The 20,003-nt window shown below is 39.4% G+C and overlaps 2 protein-coding genes across 2 annotated transcripts; both read left to right on the top strand.

Annotated features, from left to right (window-relative positions):
* The first annotated feature begins 702 nt into the window (after positions 1-702).
* LOC117348153 (olfactory receptor 1019-like) lies at positions 703-17,146 on the top strand. Its single transcript, XM_033919854.1, has 5 exons — positions 703-718; positions 1,705-2,606; positions 6,398-6,475; positions 10,170-10,343; positions 17,129-17,146. Exons 1-5 carry the CDS (start codon positions 703-705, stop codon positions 17,144-17,146), a joined length of 1,188 nt encoding a protein of 395 aa, XP_033775745.1.
* Positions 17,147-18,100, top strand: LOC117348151 (olfactory receptor 1019-like). Its single transcript, XM_033919853.1, has one exon. The coding sequence runs from the start codon at positions 17,147-17,149 to the stop codon at positions 18,098-18,100; it is 954 nt and encodes a 317-aa protein (XP_033775744.1).
* Positions 18,101-20,003: the final 1,903 nt, after the last annotated feature.

Here is a 20,003-nt window from a genome sequence, read left to right as displayed (position 1 = left end):
GTAGGAAGAAGGGTTAGGCAGGGGCAGAGAAGGCTAGGAGAGGGGAGGAGCCATGAGGAGGGCCAATCAAGGTAGGGCAGGTCAGGAAGCATAGAAAGGATAGCGGAGGGTGGAAAGAAAGTCGCTCTTTCAATCCGGCACTCAGAGGAGGCGGATGCGACTCCGACTTCGCTGCGGCCGACATGGCCAGGGCCTGTGGTATGTAGGCCATGGCAGGGTGTAGGGGGGGGAGCCGGAGGGAAGTGGGCATATATATATATATATATAGATGTATAGCATCATATGGCAGCCACAGTGTATAAAGGCGCCGGAGGAGCGAGGAGGTTTGCTGAGTCTGAATGATTCAGACCCAGTGCAGTCTACCTAGAGGGTTTAGGTAGCCAAACAGGTTGAAAAGGTGGTGGCGAAAGTTAGAAGAATGCTAGGATGTAAAGGAGAGGTATGGCCAGTAGGAAAAAGGAGATATTGATGCCCCTGTATAAGACTTTGGAGACCTCATTTAGACTATACAATTCTGGAGGCAGCACCTTCAAAGAGATATAAAAAGGATGGGTTCGGTTCAGAGGAAGGCTACTAAAATGGTGTGTGGTCTTCATCATAAGGCTTATGGGGATAGACTTAAAGATTTCAATCTCTATTCTTTGGAGGAAAGGTGGGAGAGGGGAGATATGATAGAGATGTATAAATCCAAAATTTCAAAAAATGTCACTCACCAGCAGTGGGTTACCACAATAAGATCAAACATTAAGATATAAAACAGGTGGAGAAAAAGCCTCAAAACCTTATATCACGCAGCAATCTTTAATGATTTTCAGCTGGCGTTATTATTGTCATCGGCAAAAAACTTTAAAGTTTTGTAGATTGTAGCTTGAAAACTTTTGTAAAACTAATTATAAAAATGATTAAAATGTTTAAAACAATAGTAAAAAGTATTATAACGTTTTGAAATTTTTTTTTGATTACTGTGCACAGTAGTGGGTTATTCCGCCTGTAGATCTTTAAACATTGTTACAAGGGTGTGAGTTTTTTGTCGATGACAATAAGAACACCAGCTGAAAATCATCAAAGATTGCTGTGTGATATAAGGTTTTGAGGCTTTTTCTCCACCTGTTTTATATCTTAATGTTTGATCTTATTGTGGTAACCCACTGCTGGAGAGTGACATTTTTTGAAATTTTGGATTTTTGTCACTACGATAGTGTTCTTGAGAGACGTACAAATACCTATATGAAGTAAATCCGCACGAGTCAATTGTTTTTCATTTGAAAGGAATCTCTGAAATGAGAGGGCATAGGATGAAGTTAAGAGCGGATAGGCTCAGGAGTAATCTAAGGAAATATTTTTTTACTGAAAGGGTGGTAGATGCATGGAACGGACTCCCGGAAGAGGTGGTGGAGACAGAGATTATGTCTGAATTCAAGAAAGTGTGGGATAGGTACGTGGGATCTCTTAGTGAGAGAATGAGATAATGGTTACTGCGGATAGGCAGACTGGATGGGCCATCATGTTTCTAAGTTTTTATGAATTAATCGTCCATATATAACTCTTTTATGTATCAGCAAAAATTTTATATGAACTGCTTTGTTATAAATCTGTGTACTGAAAATAAAAATAAGCCAACTTTATGATACTGTTTTTTTAAGCTTAATTAAAATTTGATTTTTTTTCTGTCCCATCAGACACATTCAGAATAATAAATGGAAGGCTGGAACCAGACATCAGTGACTGTGTTCATTCTCCTGGGACTCACTCGTGATCCAAAGCTCCAGATTCTACTCTTTGTGCTGTTCCTACTGGTCTATGTTATCACCCTCCTGGCTAATATCGGTATCATTCTTGTAACTAGACTGGATGTGCGCCTGCAGACTCCAATGTATTTTTTCCTCTTCCACTTGTCAATTGTAGATATCTGTTATTCTTCAGATATTACCCCCAAAACCTTACAAACCCTCTTGACAGAGCACAAAACTATCTCCATCCTTGGTTGCGCTCTTCAAATGTATTTTTTTCTCTGTTTTGCTACCATAGAGTTGTATCTGCTGGCAGTGATGGCGTATGATCGATACGTGGCAATCTGTAATCCGTTGCTCTATCCAGTCATTATGACCAGGGGTCTGTGCATTCGGATGTTGAGTGCGGTTTATATTATTGGCTTTTGCTCTCCTCTAATGCTTGCAATTTTAACTTTTCGGCTGTCCTATTGTAGGTCCAATGTAATTAATCACTTTTTCTGTGATGTCCTTCCAATCTTGGTCCTTTCTTGCTCAGACACCTTTGTCAATGATATTATAGTGTTTTTATTTGCTGGGTTCAACACTATAACTACCTTTATGGCCGTCCTAATATCTTACACCTATATCATCTCCAACATCTTGAAGATTCGCTCTGCTGAAGGAAGACGCAAAGCATTTAACACTTGTGCTTCCCACTTCACGGCTGTGTTGATTTTCTATGGGACTGTTTTTGTCACGTATTTACAGCCGAATTCAAGTTATTCTATGGACCAGGACAAAATAGTTTCAGTGTTTTACACAGTCTTAATCCCCATGATAAACCCCCTGATTTATAGCCTGAGAAACAAAGATGTAAAAGCAGCCTTGATAAAGGTGGGGAAACAATTATTCACAGCATTTAAAGGGTTCACTAGGTAAATGTTATATTGTGACCCAATTTTATACATCGGTTAAAAGCAGTATATTAAATAATTAATTAATACTTAATGTCACTGGATGGATATCAGTAACTCAAAGGTGAGAGTAGTGTGCTGATAACCGGAGAAGCCTTGTTCAGATTTCACCGATGATCCGTGACAATACCTGAGAAACAAACCTAGATTACAAGCCCTCCAGGGAAAAGAAACATGCCTACTGTACCAGAATGTCACTTACCTTGAACTTCTAAGAATGGTGTGAGAAAAATTCAATTCCTCCATCAAAGGTACAACTCTATGGGACTCATAATCAAAACTTAAACACATCTAAAAACCTGTTCAAGTCAGCACTTGAGTGATCTGAAAGACAGGTCGTCCAGTTGCCGATAATCAAACCGAATTTCTCATCATATTGAGGAACTTCTTAGGCATCTGAATCCTGCTGTGCACCCAGAGCTGAAAGGGGCATTTCTGGAGGAGTGGTAAGGGGGGTATTTGGGTGCGATGTGGGACAACCTAGACTTAGTCATTCTGCAGGGATAATCGAATGTTTTATGAGACTTCTTGGACGAAAGTTATACGTTGTGAGTTAGACAATGTAAAGACGGGTATAAGTGCAAAAAAGTATAGAAAGTGACCAGATAACCACTGCAGAGACAAAAACCCACACACACTCCCTCGTGTTCACTGACCTCTTCACCCCCCCCCTCAAAATTCAGAATAAAAACTTACATACTTGCCTCCAGAATATCAGCACCTGGTATAGGAAAGCCTAGTAAAGCCGCACAGAAGCGTCTTAAGTAGCCTGGGGGATGGGCTAATAAACCAAGGAGAAAAGAACTCAGGTCCATAAGCCACTCTAACCACTACAATCATGGTGGAAAGTGTGAGCCCATCAAAAACCTCCAAAACTCTACTCTACTGCCATATACAGTAGGTACCACCTGAAGCCATAAGGGCTATTGGGGTTGCAGACAGGTGGGTATAGTGGGTTTTGGGGGGCTCACCATAACCTATAAGGGACTTCTGGTGAGATCTTTATCTGATACCTTTTTTGTAAATGTAATGTAATGTAATTTATTTCTTATATACCGCTATATCCTTTAGGTTCTAAGCGGTTTGAAGAAAATATACATTAAGATTATAAATGAGAAGTAAGAAGGTACTTAAAAAATTCCCTTACTGTCCCGAAGGCTCACAATCTAACTAAAGTACCTGGAAATTAATAAAGAAGAGAAAATAAAGATGGCTGAAAAAAGAAAAATTCTATGTGAACTTATAGGATGGAAATTAAACTGACAGTGAAGAACTGTATGAAAAATACATATGGAATGCAGTTAGAGAGGGTAGGTTACAATCTATTGATGGTATTTGTTTAATTGGAAGGTGTTAAGGTGGGTAATTCGGGGGAAGGTTATCTGAAGGTAGGTGAATCTTCTGGAGGTAAAAGAGGAGGGGTTAAAATATTTGGATGAATTTTTTGAAAAGCAGGGTTTTGATTTCTTTTCTGAATGTTTTGAGGTTGTCTGATATTGTCATAAGATTGGAGATGGAATGGTTGATTTTTGCTGCTTGTGTTGCTAGAAGGTTGTCAAACATTTTCTTGCGTTGTGTGCCTTTGAGTGGGGGGAAGGCGAAAGGGTTCGAGGTTCTTCTGTGTAAAGTTCACAGCGGTGCCCTGTAAGGTGTCCCCCTGCTCTGTTGTCATATCTGGGTGACCAGTTCATCACAATGCTGGTCCCTCCCACATCCAAAAGATCTCGTTCTGGACATTTGAGACTTGGACAAATTTTTGGTTCAGAATGTGGTATAAAGATAGACATTCTTGTGGTCTGGACGATCAACCACCTGGACATCCAGATAGATGATTTTTGGAAGAAAAAAATGTAGATGTATTTTTCAAGACTGGACATTTATCCATTGCTGACTTTGGGTGTTTTAGCACCATATGTCCGAATCAGACTTAGAAGTATGTTTTGATTATGCCACTCCACTACTAGCTAGTCAGACACACAAAAGGACTAGAACTGACAGTTGAAGAAACAATGGAATATAACACTACATGTTTATATGACACTATAACAAAACTGACCTCACTTTGGTCACCTCTTAAACTATCATGGTGGGGTAAGCTGGATATGATTAAAATGATGATTCTGCTGGTGACCAATTATATGCTCAGTATGTTGTCTATTCTTTTGGACAGGCCAACATATCATAAAATTCAAACAACATAACATAACATAACTTTATTCTTCTATACCGCCATAGTCAAACAATTTCTAGGTGGTTTGCACAAAAGAAGGCTGGACAATCAGCGAAATACAATACAAATAATTAAAATACAAGAAGTTTCTTAAATATGTTCAATGTAAAATTTTGTTAACAGTAACATCCACATTTAGGAAATGAATTTATCAAACCACGCTGACTTAATTACTTTTTGAAATGCCCCATAAGACAACATGACTCCTCCAATACAATTACCCCACCAGGACTGCTGCTTACTTGCTTGAAATGCAAGAGTCCTATCCAAAAAAGTCTCGTATCTGCAGCCAGTAATTTTTGGATAAGCTCATCTTCGCTAAAAGTAAATTTGACCATGTCTCCCCGCTCCTGGCCAAGCTCCACTGGCTTCCGATAATCGCCAGGGTCCACTATAAATGCGCCTGTTTAACTTTCAAAATCCTATATGGTATCCTCCCTCCCTTTATCCCTCTTTCTTGGAATTCCTCAAACCCTAATACCACCAGATCCTCCCACAAATTAAAACTATCCTTCCCCTCGCTAAAAGGCATTTCCCACACAGGAAAGCTAGGGACCTCCCTCCACTTCAAAATCACTGAGCTCTGGAACAACCTTACTTCCCCTCTTCGGAACTTGAGCTCTCTCCAAGTTTTCCGCAAACATCTGAAAACCTGGCTTTTCTCAAAAAATGTAAGTCTCCCTCCAACTTAGGAATCAAGGAAACTCTTATATCTTGGCATCCCAAGTCCTCTAAATTTTCTTCACACTTCTACCTCTAACCCTCTGTTGTAGTTCCTTCCTATTTCTCCTACTGTAAACTGCGTCGAGCTCTACGAATGTGGAGATGATGCGGTATACAAACCTAAGGATTAGATTAGTTTAGATTGGAATTCCTAGTTATCCTTGTTGGGGCAAATCCCCAAACCAGCTTAAAACAGATGCAAGAGAATTTGAATAGTACTCATGCCTCCACCGGGAGCCAATGTAACAGTCGGTAGTGGAGAAGATGCGGTATATAAACCTAAGGCTTAGTTTAGTTTAAGGATTTTTATGGAATAACAAACCCCCCCAAATTAGCCTAAAAAAGTTAGTGTGATAAGCGTTAGGAAGGAGTTAAATTCCCAAGTTTCTATGACTACCATTTGGCCTTTACACTTAGACAAAGCTCCAAGTGGATATGTTCAGATCAAATGAATTGGGTATCACTCTGTGGGCTACATCCCCCACCTAGGGTTACCATATTTTCTGAAGGAAAATCCGGAACCATGGCCACACCCCCAGGCCCGCCCAGTCCCTCCTGCATCACGCCCCGCCCCTTAACCTATTTATGTGTTGGGACAGCATCTGCGCATGCGTAGATGTAACGCGATGATGTTGCGTGGATGCGCATGACATCACCGTGTCGCATCCATGTGTTCGCGGATGCCATCCCGACGTTGAAAGCTTTTCAAAACCCGACAAAGTGCTGGGGTTTGAAATGTCATCTGGACCCCCGGACAGGTCCTCAAAAGGAAGGCATGTCTGAAGAAATCCGGACGCCTGGTAACCCTACCCCCATCTATCAAACTGGATATATACGTCAGTCTTTTAATGACCTATTCCAGCTGCCTATTCACCCTTTCTAATTTCTTTGTAGCCTCGATATCTCAGTCTGATCACTTTGTTATTCACTTTTCTTTAAGCTTACCAGCCACATTGTCAGTTAATAATTTTTGGTCACATTATGAAATGAACCCGCAGAGTTGATCCTCATAATTTTCCATCACCTTTAGGTAACAATGTTTCAAGGTAAACAAGGGGCTGCTAAAAAGTTGGGGCAGTCTCCATAGAGGGTAGTACACTTAGTCCAGTGATTTTCCACTTTTTTAATTCGGTTGGAAAAATTTGGAATAATAATAGCTGCCAAGACTGAGCCGGGGAGAAATAAGTCTGGGGAAAGAGGCAAACCCATCTCGTGGAGTTGTAACTGCTGCATGGCAGTATTACAGCAATCTTCAGGGACATGATGTGTCGCATTACTGATGGAGCAAATAAATTCATAATGCTCAGAGTGGAAGCACTTTGATCTGAATCACTCTTGAGAACTGATAAAAAAAAGTACTACCATTGCAGAAATAGATAAGGCACGTTAATGTCTTTGAACAGAAGATCTACAGGGACTGAGTATGCTTCATATCTCCATCTCTCAACTAATGTTTGATTAGAAGAGTTATACAGATTGGATTCTTAACAAAGGCCTGCATTGGCCGAAACATTGTCAGGGTCGAGTCTATAGTGGCTGTCATGAATAAAGATTGCTTTGGCCAATCCTGAACTTGGCTTGTGACTTCTTTGCTCTGCAACTTCTTTTGTGTATTGGATTTCCTGTGCTCATCGTAGAGCGTCCTTTTTTGGCTTTTCTTTGGTGCCTAACCATAATAGTGTCACGCAGGTCAGAAAATATATTCTGTGGCACTGTGGCCTAGATTCTATAAATGGCACCTGAAGTTGGGCGCCTAGATTGACATGCCTAGCTGGTCAACAGTAGGTGCTTACCTTATTTTAAAAACTTAACTAGGTCTGATAATGAGCAATAATGAGCTCATTATTGGGAAAAATTAAAATTAATTGAGTCATAGATATTTAACTTGGTAAGCACCTACGAATTTCAGAAAGGCACATATTCAAGGCATTTACCAGAAAGTGGGCATGGTTAGGGGTAGATCATGGGTGGATCATGGGCGTGTTATGCATGTAGGCCCTAAATTGGACTTGCTAAAGTCTACGATGACCAGATCCAAAGACCTCTATTCTATCCTCGTTCTTCTTGATCTCTCTGCTGCTTTTGACACAGCTGCTCACCGCCTACTCATCAACATTCTGCTCTCACTTGGGTTTCAGGGTTTTATTATTTCTTGGTTTTCTTTAAATCATTCCCATCATACTTTTAGTGTACATTCTGGCAAATTCTCCTCCTCCGCTATCTCGCTATCTGTCGATGTATCCCAGGGCTCTGTCTTGAGACATCATCTTTTTTCTAACTACATTTATTCCCTTTGGTGATCTGATCACTTCTGCGCTGATGACTCACAGATTTACATCTCTACACCTGACATTTCTACAGGAATCAAGGTCCGAGTCTCAGTCTGCTTGTTCAGCATTGCTACCTCGATGTCTCACCGCCATTTAAAACTAACATGGCTAAGACTGAGCTTCTTACCTTTCCTCCTAAAACCACCTCTCCTCTTTCCCCATTCTCTAGACATTTTGTTAACACTTATCCTCTCTGTCTTGTCAGCTTGCAATCTCAGAATCATCTTTGACTCATCTCTGTCCTTCGCTGCACAAATCCAACAGATTATTAAAACCTGTCATTTCTTTCTGTATAATATTGCCAGATCCAATCTTTCCTGTGTGAGCGCACTACCAGAACCCTTCTCCACACTCTCATCACCTCTTGCATAGATTCCTGCAACCCGCTTCTCATAGGTCTTCCACTAAATCATCTTTCTTCCTTTCATTCTGTTCAAAATTCTGCTGCACGCCTCATATTCCACAACTGTTGCTATGCTTATGTCACCCTTCTCAAGTCACTCCATTGGCTCCCTATCAACTTCTGCATATAATTCAAACTCCTCTTATTGGTCCTATACTCCTTCCCGGAAACTCCATTCATTAGGGAAGTTTCTCATAACTATACCCTTCTCCTCTACTGCCAACTCCAGACTCTGTCCCTTCAATCTTGCTGCACCGTTTGCCTGGAACAGACTACCTGAGTCAGTATGTCAAATTCCATCTCTGGCAATATTCAAATCCAGGCTAAAATCCACTTTTCCAAGGCTGCTTTTAACTCCTAACTCTGACCTACGTGGAAAATACCCATGTCTATTTTACATTACATTACATTAGTGATTTCTATTCCGCCAATGCCTTGCGGTTCAAGGCAGATTACATCAAGTTATCAAGAATTACATTAAAAGTTTGTAGGGATAGCATAAGCGATGTCATAATATTTACTTAAGAAGTACCAAATAGGAATAGCATAAGCGATGTCATAATATTTACTTAAGAGGAACCAAAGAGTCACTCCCTCTGTAATTCTCTACTCTGATTGTCCTTTTTTGTTTGATTAGATTATGAGCTCCGTCTAGCAAGGTCTGCCTCTTAAATGAATGAGTCTGGCATTGCTATAGAAATGATATGTAATAAGTAGCAACTGATCCCAATATTTAGGCCAAGAAAATCTTGGCAGAAATAGGGGGTGTCTAAGGTTTTGACACCTACCGGCACCTGAGTCCAATTTAGATACTGCTAGGTGCCGTTCTATAAGAGCACCTAATTCATAATTAATCAAAAAGTTGACCTGTAGAAATCTACATATGAAACAGAAATCTGAGCAGGCAGAAAAACAGATTTCTGTTTCATATGTAGATTTCTACGGGTCAACCTCTTGATTAATTATGAGTTAGGTGCTCTTATAAAACGGCACCTAGCAGTATCTAAATTGGACTCAGGTGCCGGTAGGTGTCAAAACCTTAGACACCCCCTATTTCTGCCAAGATTTTCTTGGCCTAAATATTGGGACCAGCTGCTACTGTTTTTATGCTTACTTTGATCCTGGTTGTATGTCCCTTTGCAGTTGCTAATAAAGACAATTAAAAAAAAAAAGAAATAGAAATCTGAAGCAAAAAAACTGTGGAGGCCGATGTAACTGATGTAGACTTAATTGATGTTGAAGAGTCAATAAAAACAACCACAATATGAAATAGTCCTCTTCACCATTTCATATTGTGGATGTATTTATTGACTCTTCAACATCAATACAGTCTACATCAATTACATTGGCCTCCACACCTAACTCATAATTAACATGTACTATATACCACGCTCCTTGATGCTTATGATTTAGGCACCATTTATAGAATCAGGGCCTGTGTAATTAAGCGATATTGAATATCCAGGAAGAGTCCACTTAACAAGGTCTAAGCAGGCAGGAACATCTCTTGCCCAATTAAGCACCACAGAATATCTACTCAGATGTGTCTTTTCTGCACTTTCACCCATACTAAATTTTAATTCAGTTCCGTAAATATTTGGAAGACATATTTGCCTTATGCATATTTTGTTCATAATTTTTCATTGCATTGGAAAGAATACAAACAAACTTAAATCCAAAACATGATGTAAATGAAGATACATCCTGAAGGAATTAGTCCAATTATTGAATATGAAGAGATACAATTGCATATAATTATTTACATTTTGTTTTCCTTATTTAATTTTCTTGATTAAGGCGATCTGTATAAATCACGTCCCAGGTCTCACTGCAGAAACTATAAACTCTTTCATTGGATTCAGGCACCAGATCATTAGAAGCTTGTTCATGGGAATGGAATCATACTTGCACGTTTTCTTAGTCACAAAAGACAAATCTACTGATGATTTGAACAAGTTGGTTCTCCTAGAGGTAGGTCTTTTCAGCAGAATGATGAATTTCTTTGACTGTGTGAGCAGAGTTCTATCAAGGGACTGCACTAGTTATGGTTCTGCATAGAGACTTATAAATAGACTGTGTGTCTTTAATAAAGGTCCTAATCTGATTGTCTAGATAAGGAGTTGGTTGAGTGGAAGGCTGAAAGTGATAGTGGCAGATAGAGCTACTACCAAGTAAAAAGTCTTCACCAGTAGTGTTCAACAGGGATGAATCCGATTAATTTTTGTAGGTGATACCAAAATCTGCAACAGGAGAAACATTGAGAACGGTGTGAGTCACATGAGGAGGGATCTAACACAGCGTGAAGAATGCTTCATATCATAACAGTTAATGTTAAAGGCTAAAAAATATGGAGTCATATATCTGTGCTACAAAAGCCTTAGCGAGTGATACAGAATGGATGAGAATTTCTTCTTTGCACAAACGAAGAGATGGACCTCGGGTGATTGTATCTGATTATCTTAAAATAGTCATTTAGAAGGTGCCAAGTGTTTCTACATTAACTCTAAGGGCTCCTTTTACGAAGCCGCGTTAGCAGCTTTATCGCACGTGACTTTTAATCAAGAGCTAAGCCCCGCGCTAGCCAAAAAACTGCTGCCTGCTCAAGAGGAGGCAGCAGTGGCTAGCGCAACCGGCAGTGTAGCGCACGCTCTTATGTGCATTAAACCGCTACCGCGGCTTCGTAAAAGGAGCCCTAAGTTATCCACTTAGCATGTACTAATACTGATGCACTTCCTGGAAAATGCTTCCACGCTCATTATCCACTCAAGGCACAACCCTACAAAGAGTATATAACTATACAATAAATGATGCGGTTTGCATCCCAAAAAATAGGAAAATGCCAAAAGATTTTTTTGCGGTAATATGTTTTCCCCTGGGTGGGTTATGTGTGCATTAGGTGTTAACTACTTTTAATAAAAAGGTCCCTTAATTAGGAAAACTTATGCACCAATGGTTGTGAAATGGTTGACATAGATGTGTAATTGCGAACACAGACTTATACAATCCTATATAATAAAAGGCTAACTCGCGCATGCGCACTCTTATTTGCGTGTTCCGTGCGCTGTAGGTCTGTGGCCGAAGGAGTGCGCATGCGCGCTTATACGTCACCAGCCGATCGCCTCCACAAGCAGGACTGCAGCCAGCCGCTGATCTCCGTTCCTCCTGCACCATGGCACACCAGGCATGTCCCTGCCTCCCCCGCCGCTGGCCTCGGGCTCCTGGGGGCCGGCGGTGCGAGCCGCCCGGCCGGTGCTGAGGCCCCGCCTCCCCGCTACACAGCGCCGCCAGACCCGACAAAACGGCCCTACACTCACAGACCCGCGAGCAGGGTTGCCATGGAAACCCAGCTGGAATAACATGCAGTCGCGCAAGGGTCAGTGAGAGGGGATCAGGAGCTAAAGAGATATTGAAAAAAACAAAAAAACAACAGTGTACAAGGAGAGAGAGACACACAGACACTCACAGAAGGACAGGGGGCTAAAGAGACAGATTGAAAAAATAACAAAACACAGAGGACAAGGAGAGAGAGAGAGACACAGGGAAAAAAATGACAAACAGACATACAGCAGCCAAGGAGACAGACAGAGAGACAGTGGGCAAGGAGACAGCAAAAAAAAAAATACAAACAGCCAATGAGACAAACAGAAAAAAATAAAAAATACAATGCCCAAGGATAAATTCAGGAAAATAAACCATACAGACATACAGTGGCCAAGGAGTTAGACTGCAAAAAAGACATACAGCAGCCAATGAGACAGACAGACTGACAGCGACCAAGTAGACAATCAGCAAAAAACCACAAACAAACACAGAAAGAAAAAAAAGAGAAACATACAGCGGCCAAGGAGACAGGCATGCAACAAATAGGAAAAATATAAAAACTTTTAATAAATCAACCATACGTGAAGAAGGAATAAAAAAAAAAAAAGGAAGAGACACCTACAGGGAAACACAGGATCAAGAGCATACAGAGAAAACAGAAGTTTGCAGGAATCAGGAACATATAGAGAAAGGAGAGCAGAGACCCCTGCAAGAAGAGAAAAATAGCAAAGAGACTGGGGATGAGAAAGAGAGCAGAGATGCTTGCAGGGAGAAAAAGCTAAGCAGTAATGTTACAGCTCGAGAGTGGAGACTGAGGAAGAAAGCAGAGACAGCACTACACAGGGAAATGGAGGGAGGAAAGAGACAGAAAGAAAAATACAGACATAAATTCTAGCACCCGTTAATGTAACGGGCTTAACGACTAGTATGTTATAATCTAGCAACATGAGGGCATTTACTCATAAGCGTTGAGGCGTACGCTCCGTTAATTTTTCCCACATATGTATTTGTATAACGGCTGCTTCCATTGCACTTTCTGGAAAATGCGTGCAGAGATTTTAGAAAAGTATAATTCTGTTCATTACAGTAGTTGAAAGACAAGCGTGGGAGGCCAGGGAGAAGAATCCTGGTGGGAGAAAGAAAAGATTTGCTGATCATTTATTCATCCATTCATTTTTTTTTCTTCATTGCATATGTCCGTAATCCCTAGCGAATAGTGGGATGAGTAAAATATAAATAATTTTTAAAAAAACTTTTTTAAAATTTTACTAAACCACGGCCCAGAGTGCTAAAGGCTCTGACAGTGCTCCGACACTCATAGAATTCATATGAGCGTCAAAGCACTTACTTCGCACCTCTAGCACAGTTTGATCAAAGGGGAGGAAAGTTAGTTAACCAATATAAAATCTCAGATGGAACTGATGGCAGTAAAACAGGAGGACAAATGTCTAAAACATACAATTTATGAGATAATCGCAACAAAACCTTTAAAACTTGTTGTTCTGAGACTCTGGAAAACACAACCCAGTAGAAATCTCCCCAAGTTCCTGTTTCCATATTAAAAATATTATCCATCCTATTTGGTACGTTAATGAGGGCTAAAAGCCAAATATCTGCCCGGAATAACAAACTTCTCTTTATAATGACAGGGGTAGCCATACAACTTATTTTGAGGAACTGGAAAAACTGGGATCGATTAAGTTATACTTTTCGGCGGGAATCTCTGTGTCACACTTTTAAAATGGAACGTATGATGGCCATCCAACAGGGACATTATAGGAAGTTTATGGATATTTGGGAGCCATTGACAAAATTCTGTAAGGAGTGATTGTTGATTTTGCCCTTTGATAATACATGTCCAGGGTGGGTGGGTGAGAGGGGGGTGGGAAGATATATTTTTAATTTGAGTGCAAATTGTTGGATATGTAGTAGGGGGGGTGATATATGTATTTGTCATAGAATATAATTTTGATTGATTTTAAGTGCTGTTAAAGTATAAAATGTTGCACTTATTTTTGGCTTCAAAATGAATAAAGATTTATATTTTAAAAAAAAATATTATAATCTGGTACTTCACATGGAACCAAATTTTTAAAAGACAATCATTTTCACTCTACATTTAAAAACACAGACCAACATTATAAGAGAGTAAAAGCACAAGCAGTGTGGGATAACACATAAAAAAATGTGAATTTGGAAACTAAATTAATGATAAGGAAGTAGGGGATTCATATAATACAAAGACAAAAACTGCACTCCACAACAAAGCTGATCAACCACCCTGAATGAAAGAAAAAGCCTCAGGATCGTGGTGAGCAAATAAAAAAAGTACAATTCAATTATTCACCACACACTATTGATTAATATATTTAGAGATATTTTTATAGTCTTATATGTGTGATGAATCAAAATAAAAAAATGTATCTCATTTGTCAGCCATTCAAATCGGTGAGACGTGTCAACGTTTCACTGCTCTTCAGCTGCTTCCTCAGGACTCAATAGGAATGCACCAGTTTTTATCTTAATGTCCTACAAAAAAACATTAGCTGTTCAAATCATTTGGCTAGCGCAAATTACAAAAATTAAGTTGTTTATGTACAAAACCGCCTTTGAAAGTAGCCCCTTTCCTTTTCATAGACTGCCCTGAAGAAACTGGAAAAGTTGAGAACTATATTAACACTTGGAGATCTTCTGATGGAGGGCAAGGGAAAGTGAACACTGACCAGAGTATTCGTAGTATGGGAGGGATATTTGGAAGTGATCCAGGACATCCACTGGGTTCTCATACCTCTTAACTTCATCCTATACCCTCTCATTCAAGAGCTTCCTTTCAAATGAAAGAGGCTCGACTCATGCACATTTACATCATGTAGGTATTCAAACGTCTCTCAAGAACACTATCGTAGTGACAATTAAACAAAATTTCATAGCATCTCTTCTTTCAGCCTTTTTTGCATTTTGAATCTTTATAACTTAAACTATTTATAAAAATGATTTAAAACGAAAAGTTATTACTGTGCACAGTAGTGAGTTTTTCCCTCTTTAGATCTTTTAACATTGTGCTGTAGGTGCGAGGTTTTTTGCCAATGACAATAACGCCAGCTGCAAATCATCAAAGATTGTTGCGTGATAATCGTTTTTGAGGCTTTTTCTCCACCTGGTTTGGTTCTTAATGTTGGATCTAGGAGAGGTAGCCCGCTGCAGGTGAGTGGCATTTTTGGAATTTTTTATTTAAACGCCACTATCATATCTCCCCTCACCCGCCTTTCTTCCAAAGTATACAGATTGAGATCTTTAAGTCTCTCCCCATATTCGTTATAATGAAGACCACGCACCATTTTAATAGCCCTTCTCTGAACCGACTCCATCCTTTTTATATCTTTTTGAAGGTGCGGCATCCAGGATTGTACACAATATTCTAAATGACTTCTCACCAAAGTCTTATTCAGGGGCATCAATACCTCCTTTTTCCTGCTGGCCATACTTCTCCCTATTCAACCTAGCATCCTTCCAGCTTTTGGCATCACCTTTTCAACTTGTTTGGCCACCTTAAGATCATCAAATACCATCATACTCAAGTCCCGCATTTTTTAGCATTAAATTTTAGCTGCAAAATTTCAGACCATTCTTCAAGTTTGCCAGGTCTTTCTTCATGTTATTCACACCATCTGGTGTGTCTACTCTATTGCAGATTTTGGTATCATCCGCAAAGAGGCAAATCATCTCTTTGAAATGTATGAATATGCCAGACTTAGGGGGGAAGTTATCACAGTGGGCCATGATTTAAAGTGCTTTCTTTTTAAAGATGCTTTTAATTGATTATCTGAAAATTAGAGATTAATCTATTCTTGTTTTTTATATTCATTTTCCCAGTTCCTTTTGTGTTTACCTTAAATGTTTCTCACATTTTCTATATCAATTGTATTTCTCCCCCCCTTCCTATTTGTGTTTAGGGGCCTTCAGGTCCGTATTTACCCAGTATGTAATTGCCGTCAGTCTAGTAATTTTTATATAAATATATGTCTTAATTGGTAATTTGTTTAAATTTTATTTTAAACCTTGTTCAATGCTTTGTAGTTCCGAAAAAGCGTTTAATCAAAAATCTGAATAAACAATAAACAATAAACACAGTGGGCCATGATTAAACTGGAACCTGTGTTAAAAGAGCACCGGTTAGTCCATATAAACTTTACATACTGCTATATATTAACAGTAGGCTAACCTTTAATGGATAATTAATCATCCATATAAAACTGTGTTATGCATCAGGAAAAAGTTTATATGAGCTGCTTTGTTATAAATCTGTGTACTAAAAATGAAAATAAGCCAATTTTATGGTATTGCTTTTTCTCTATACATAAACAACCTTCATAAAAAAAATCAAAATCGACAAAAAGATATACACCAAAGTAAGGCAAACTTGATAGATGTGAATGACACCCAGATATTCAAAATTTTCAAAAGATTAGCAGAGCGGGAGGAAGAACGGACCTCAAGTGCCCACAGGTGTCTGATATAGAAAAATCTGCCTTCATAGACTATCTTAACCTTCTTTGATTCTCTCTTTTAGCTTTCTCTTCTTCTCTTTCTCTCCTTCTTCTCCTTTCTTTCCTTGACCTCTGAGGGATTTTCTTTCTTCTTTTCTACCCTTTCCTTCCCCTTTCTTTCCTTCGTTTAGCCTCTCCTCCCCTCCCTTTTTTACTCTTTTCTCTTCCTTCTTTTACATTTCTTTCCCTCACCCCCTTTGTCTTCTCGTCCTACCACTTTTCCCTTCCCATTTTATGTAACATAATTGGACATGCTTGACCATCGTACTGTATTATATTATCTATTATCATTAATCCCTGATTTCTTTGATATTGCCTTTATATGATTGTCCTTGATTGTTCTTATGACCCTTGTACACCTTTCTCCTTTTTGTATTTCACTAAAACTCAATAAAATTTCAAGTAAAAAAAATGAATAAAAAAAAAAAAAAGAAAAATCTTGTCTGATCACCAAACGTGAAGCGATGGGTGTGTTGCATACTGCTTCAGTTAGGAAACTTTGCAGTGCTCCCTAAAAGCTACGGGGAACTACTGGGCCTATCTTTTGAGGTGAAACGGGGATACTCCGTTGAGGGAATTATCACTGTTACGGTCCCGGCTATTTGCCCAACAGCTTTACAAACTAAGTAACTTTTATTGTTTTGTAGCTAATGTAAGATTAGTGGCACCTATGTTAGGATAAGGAGGTTTTTGATTGGTCAAATGATAGGTCACGTTTTGGGCATTTGAGGTCTGTTCTTCCTCCTGTTTGGCTAATCTTTAGAAAAGTTTGAAAATCTGGGTATCATTCACATCTATCAAGTTTGCCTTACTTTGGTGTATATTGTTTATTTTTCTCTAACACATAAGCTTGGTTGAAATTTAATTTTTTTTTTTTTTTACCAACAGTCACATTCAGAATACTAAATGGAAAGCAGGAACCAGACGTCAATGACTGTGTTCATTCTCCTGGGACTCACTCGTGATCCAAAGCTCCAGATTCCACTCTTTGTGCTGTTCCTACTGGTCTATGTTATTACCCTGCTTGCTAATATTGGTATCATTCTTGTAACTAGGCTGGATGTGCGCCTGCAGACTCCAATGTATTTTTTCCTTTTTCAGTTGTCAATTGTAGATATCTGTTATTCTTCAGATATAACCCCCAAAACCTTACAAACCCTCTTGACAGAGCACCAAAATATCTCCGTCCTTAGTTGTGCTCTTCAAATGTATTTTTTTATCTGTTTTGCTACCATAGAGTTGTATCTGCTAGCAGTGATGGCGTATGATCGATACGTGGCAATCTGTAACCCATTGCTCTATCCAGTCATTATGACCAGGGGTCTATGCATTCGGATGTTGAGTGCGGTTTATATTATTGGCTTTTGCTCTCCTGTAATACTTCCAATTTTAACTTTTCAATTGTCCTATTGTAGGTCCAATGTAATTAATCACTTTTACTGCGATATCCTTCCAATCTTGGTTCTTTCTTGCTCAGACCACTCTGTCATTGATATTATACTGTTTTTTTTAGCTGCGTTCCATACCATAGCCACCTTTACGGCCATCATAATATCTTACACCTATATCATCTCCAGCGTCTTGAGGATTCGCTCTGCTGAAGGAAGACGCAAAGCATTTAACACTTGTGCTTCCCACTTCACGGCTGTGTTGATTTTCTATGGGACTCTTTTTGTCACGTATTTACAGCCGAATTCAAGTTATTCTATGGACCAGGACAAAATAGTTTCAGTGTTTTATACAGTCTTAATCCCTATGATAAACCCCCTGATTTATAGCCTGAGAAACAAAGATGTAAAAGCAGCCTTGATAAAGGTGGGGAAACAATTATTCACAGCATTTAGAGGGTTCACTAGATAAGTGTTATATTGTGACTCAATTTTATACATTAGTAAGACAGTATATAAAATAATTAATAATTAAAGTCCCTGGATGGATATCAGTAACTATAAGGTATGAGTAGTGAACTGATAACTGGAGAAGCCATCTTCTGATTTCACCAAAGATCTTGGGGATTCTGGATGTCATTTAATTCTCTATTACCTCAATAACAAACCTAGATTACAAGCCCTCCAGGGACAAGAAACATTTCTACTATACCAGAATATCGCTTATGAACTTCTGAGAAAGGTGTGAGATAATTGTAATTTTACCATCAAAGGTATAATGCATTTGAGGAAAACCCTATGCTACTAGCTAGGTACACAAGCACACCAGTTTCCACATACTGTAGAAGGAATTGTCTTATCCACTTCTAATCTAGTTGAGACTACCACATATACTCAACTATAAGTTGATCTCACGTATATTTCGAGAGCAGTTTTGAGACTGAAAATGGCCAAAACTGGTGTGGCTCGTGTATAAGTAGAGGCCACCTACAGCCAAATTTGACCTTTCTCCCCAGACACACACTTATCCAAGGCACCTACCAGAAAGTGGGCATGGTAAGGGACAGATATTGGGGGTGTTTTGCATGTAGACCCTAAATTAGACTTGCTAAAGTCTATAATGACCTGCAGATCCAAAGGCCTATATTCTTCTTAACCCCCTGCTGATTTTGACACTGTTGTTCACCAACTACTGGTCAACATTCTGTTCTCACTTGGGTTTCAGAGCTCTATGATTTCTTGGGTTTCTTTCCATTATTCCAATCATACTTTTAGTGCACGTTCTGGTAGATCCTTCTCCTCCACTCTCTCGCTATCGGTCAGTGTACTACTGGGCTCTGTCTTGGGACCTCTTCTTTTTTCCATCTACACTTATTCCCTTGGTGATCTGATCACCTCTCTGTGGATGACTCACAGATTTACATCCCTACATGTGACATTTCTACAGGAATCTAGGCCCAAATCTCAGTCTGCTTGTTCACCATTGCTAAGACTGAGCTTCTTATCTTTCCTCCTAAATCCGCCACTCCTCTTCCCGTATTCTCTATTCGTATGGATAACACTTATTTTCTCTATCTTGTCAGCTCGCAAATCATTTTTGGCTCATCGTCCTTCTCCAACAGATTACTACAGCCTGTCATTTCTTTTTCTATAATATTACCAAAATCCAATCTTTCCTGTCTGATCACAGTATCAAAACCCTTATCCACATTTTCATCACCTCATGCCTAGATTACTGCAAACTGTTTCTCATAAGTCTTCCATTAAATCATCTCTATCCCCTTTACTCTGTTCAAAATTCTGCTGCATGCCTCATATTCCACAACTGCTGCTATCTTTATGTCACCCTTCTCAAGCCACTTCATTGGCTCCCTATCAACTTTTGAATATACAGTGGTGCCTCACACAACGAACTTAATTGGTTCCAGGAGTAAGTTTGTTATGTGAAACGTTCGTTATGTGAAACGCGTTTTCCCATAGGAATACATGTAAAAAAAAATAATTCGTTCTGCAGCATAAAATATGCTAAGATGACATAAAAAAGATAAATTTTTTGTTATTATTTTTATTTAGATACATCTAAAAACATACATCTCCCTGTCCTTTTACTTCCACTATCTTCCTATCCCATCTCTATTCCCTTTTGTCCCTCTCCCCATGATCAATCATCTCACCACCTCTCTCTGCCCTCACCCTCAGGGTTCAAGATTGCTTCCACTCTTTTTCCTGTTGTTCTCTCTGCCTGTCACCCTATGATTTAGCATCCCTTCTGCCCTTGTCCAATATTTCCCCTTCTCTCCCTCCCTCTCATCCCCTGCTCCAACATGTGCTTTCAGCGGCCTTCTCCCCCCTTAAGCGTCTTTTCTTCTCCACTC

This window comes from Geotrypetes seraphini, chromosome 14 (genome assembly GCF_902459505.1).
Source record: "Geotrypetes seraphini chromosome 14, aGeoSer1.1, whole genome shotgun sequence".
NCBI classification, from domain to species: Eukaryota; Metazoa; Chordata; class Amphibia; order Gymnophiona; family Dermophiidae; genus Geotrypetes; species Geotrypetes seraphini.
The sequence above is the reverse complement of the archived record's forward strand: the minus strand, read 5'-3'. Positions and strand labels throughout refer to the sequence as shown.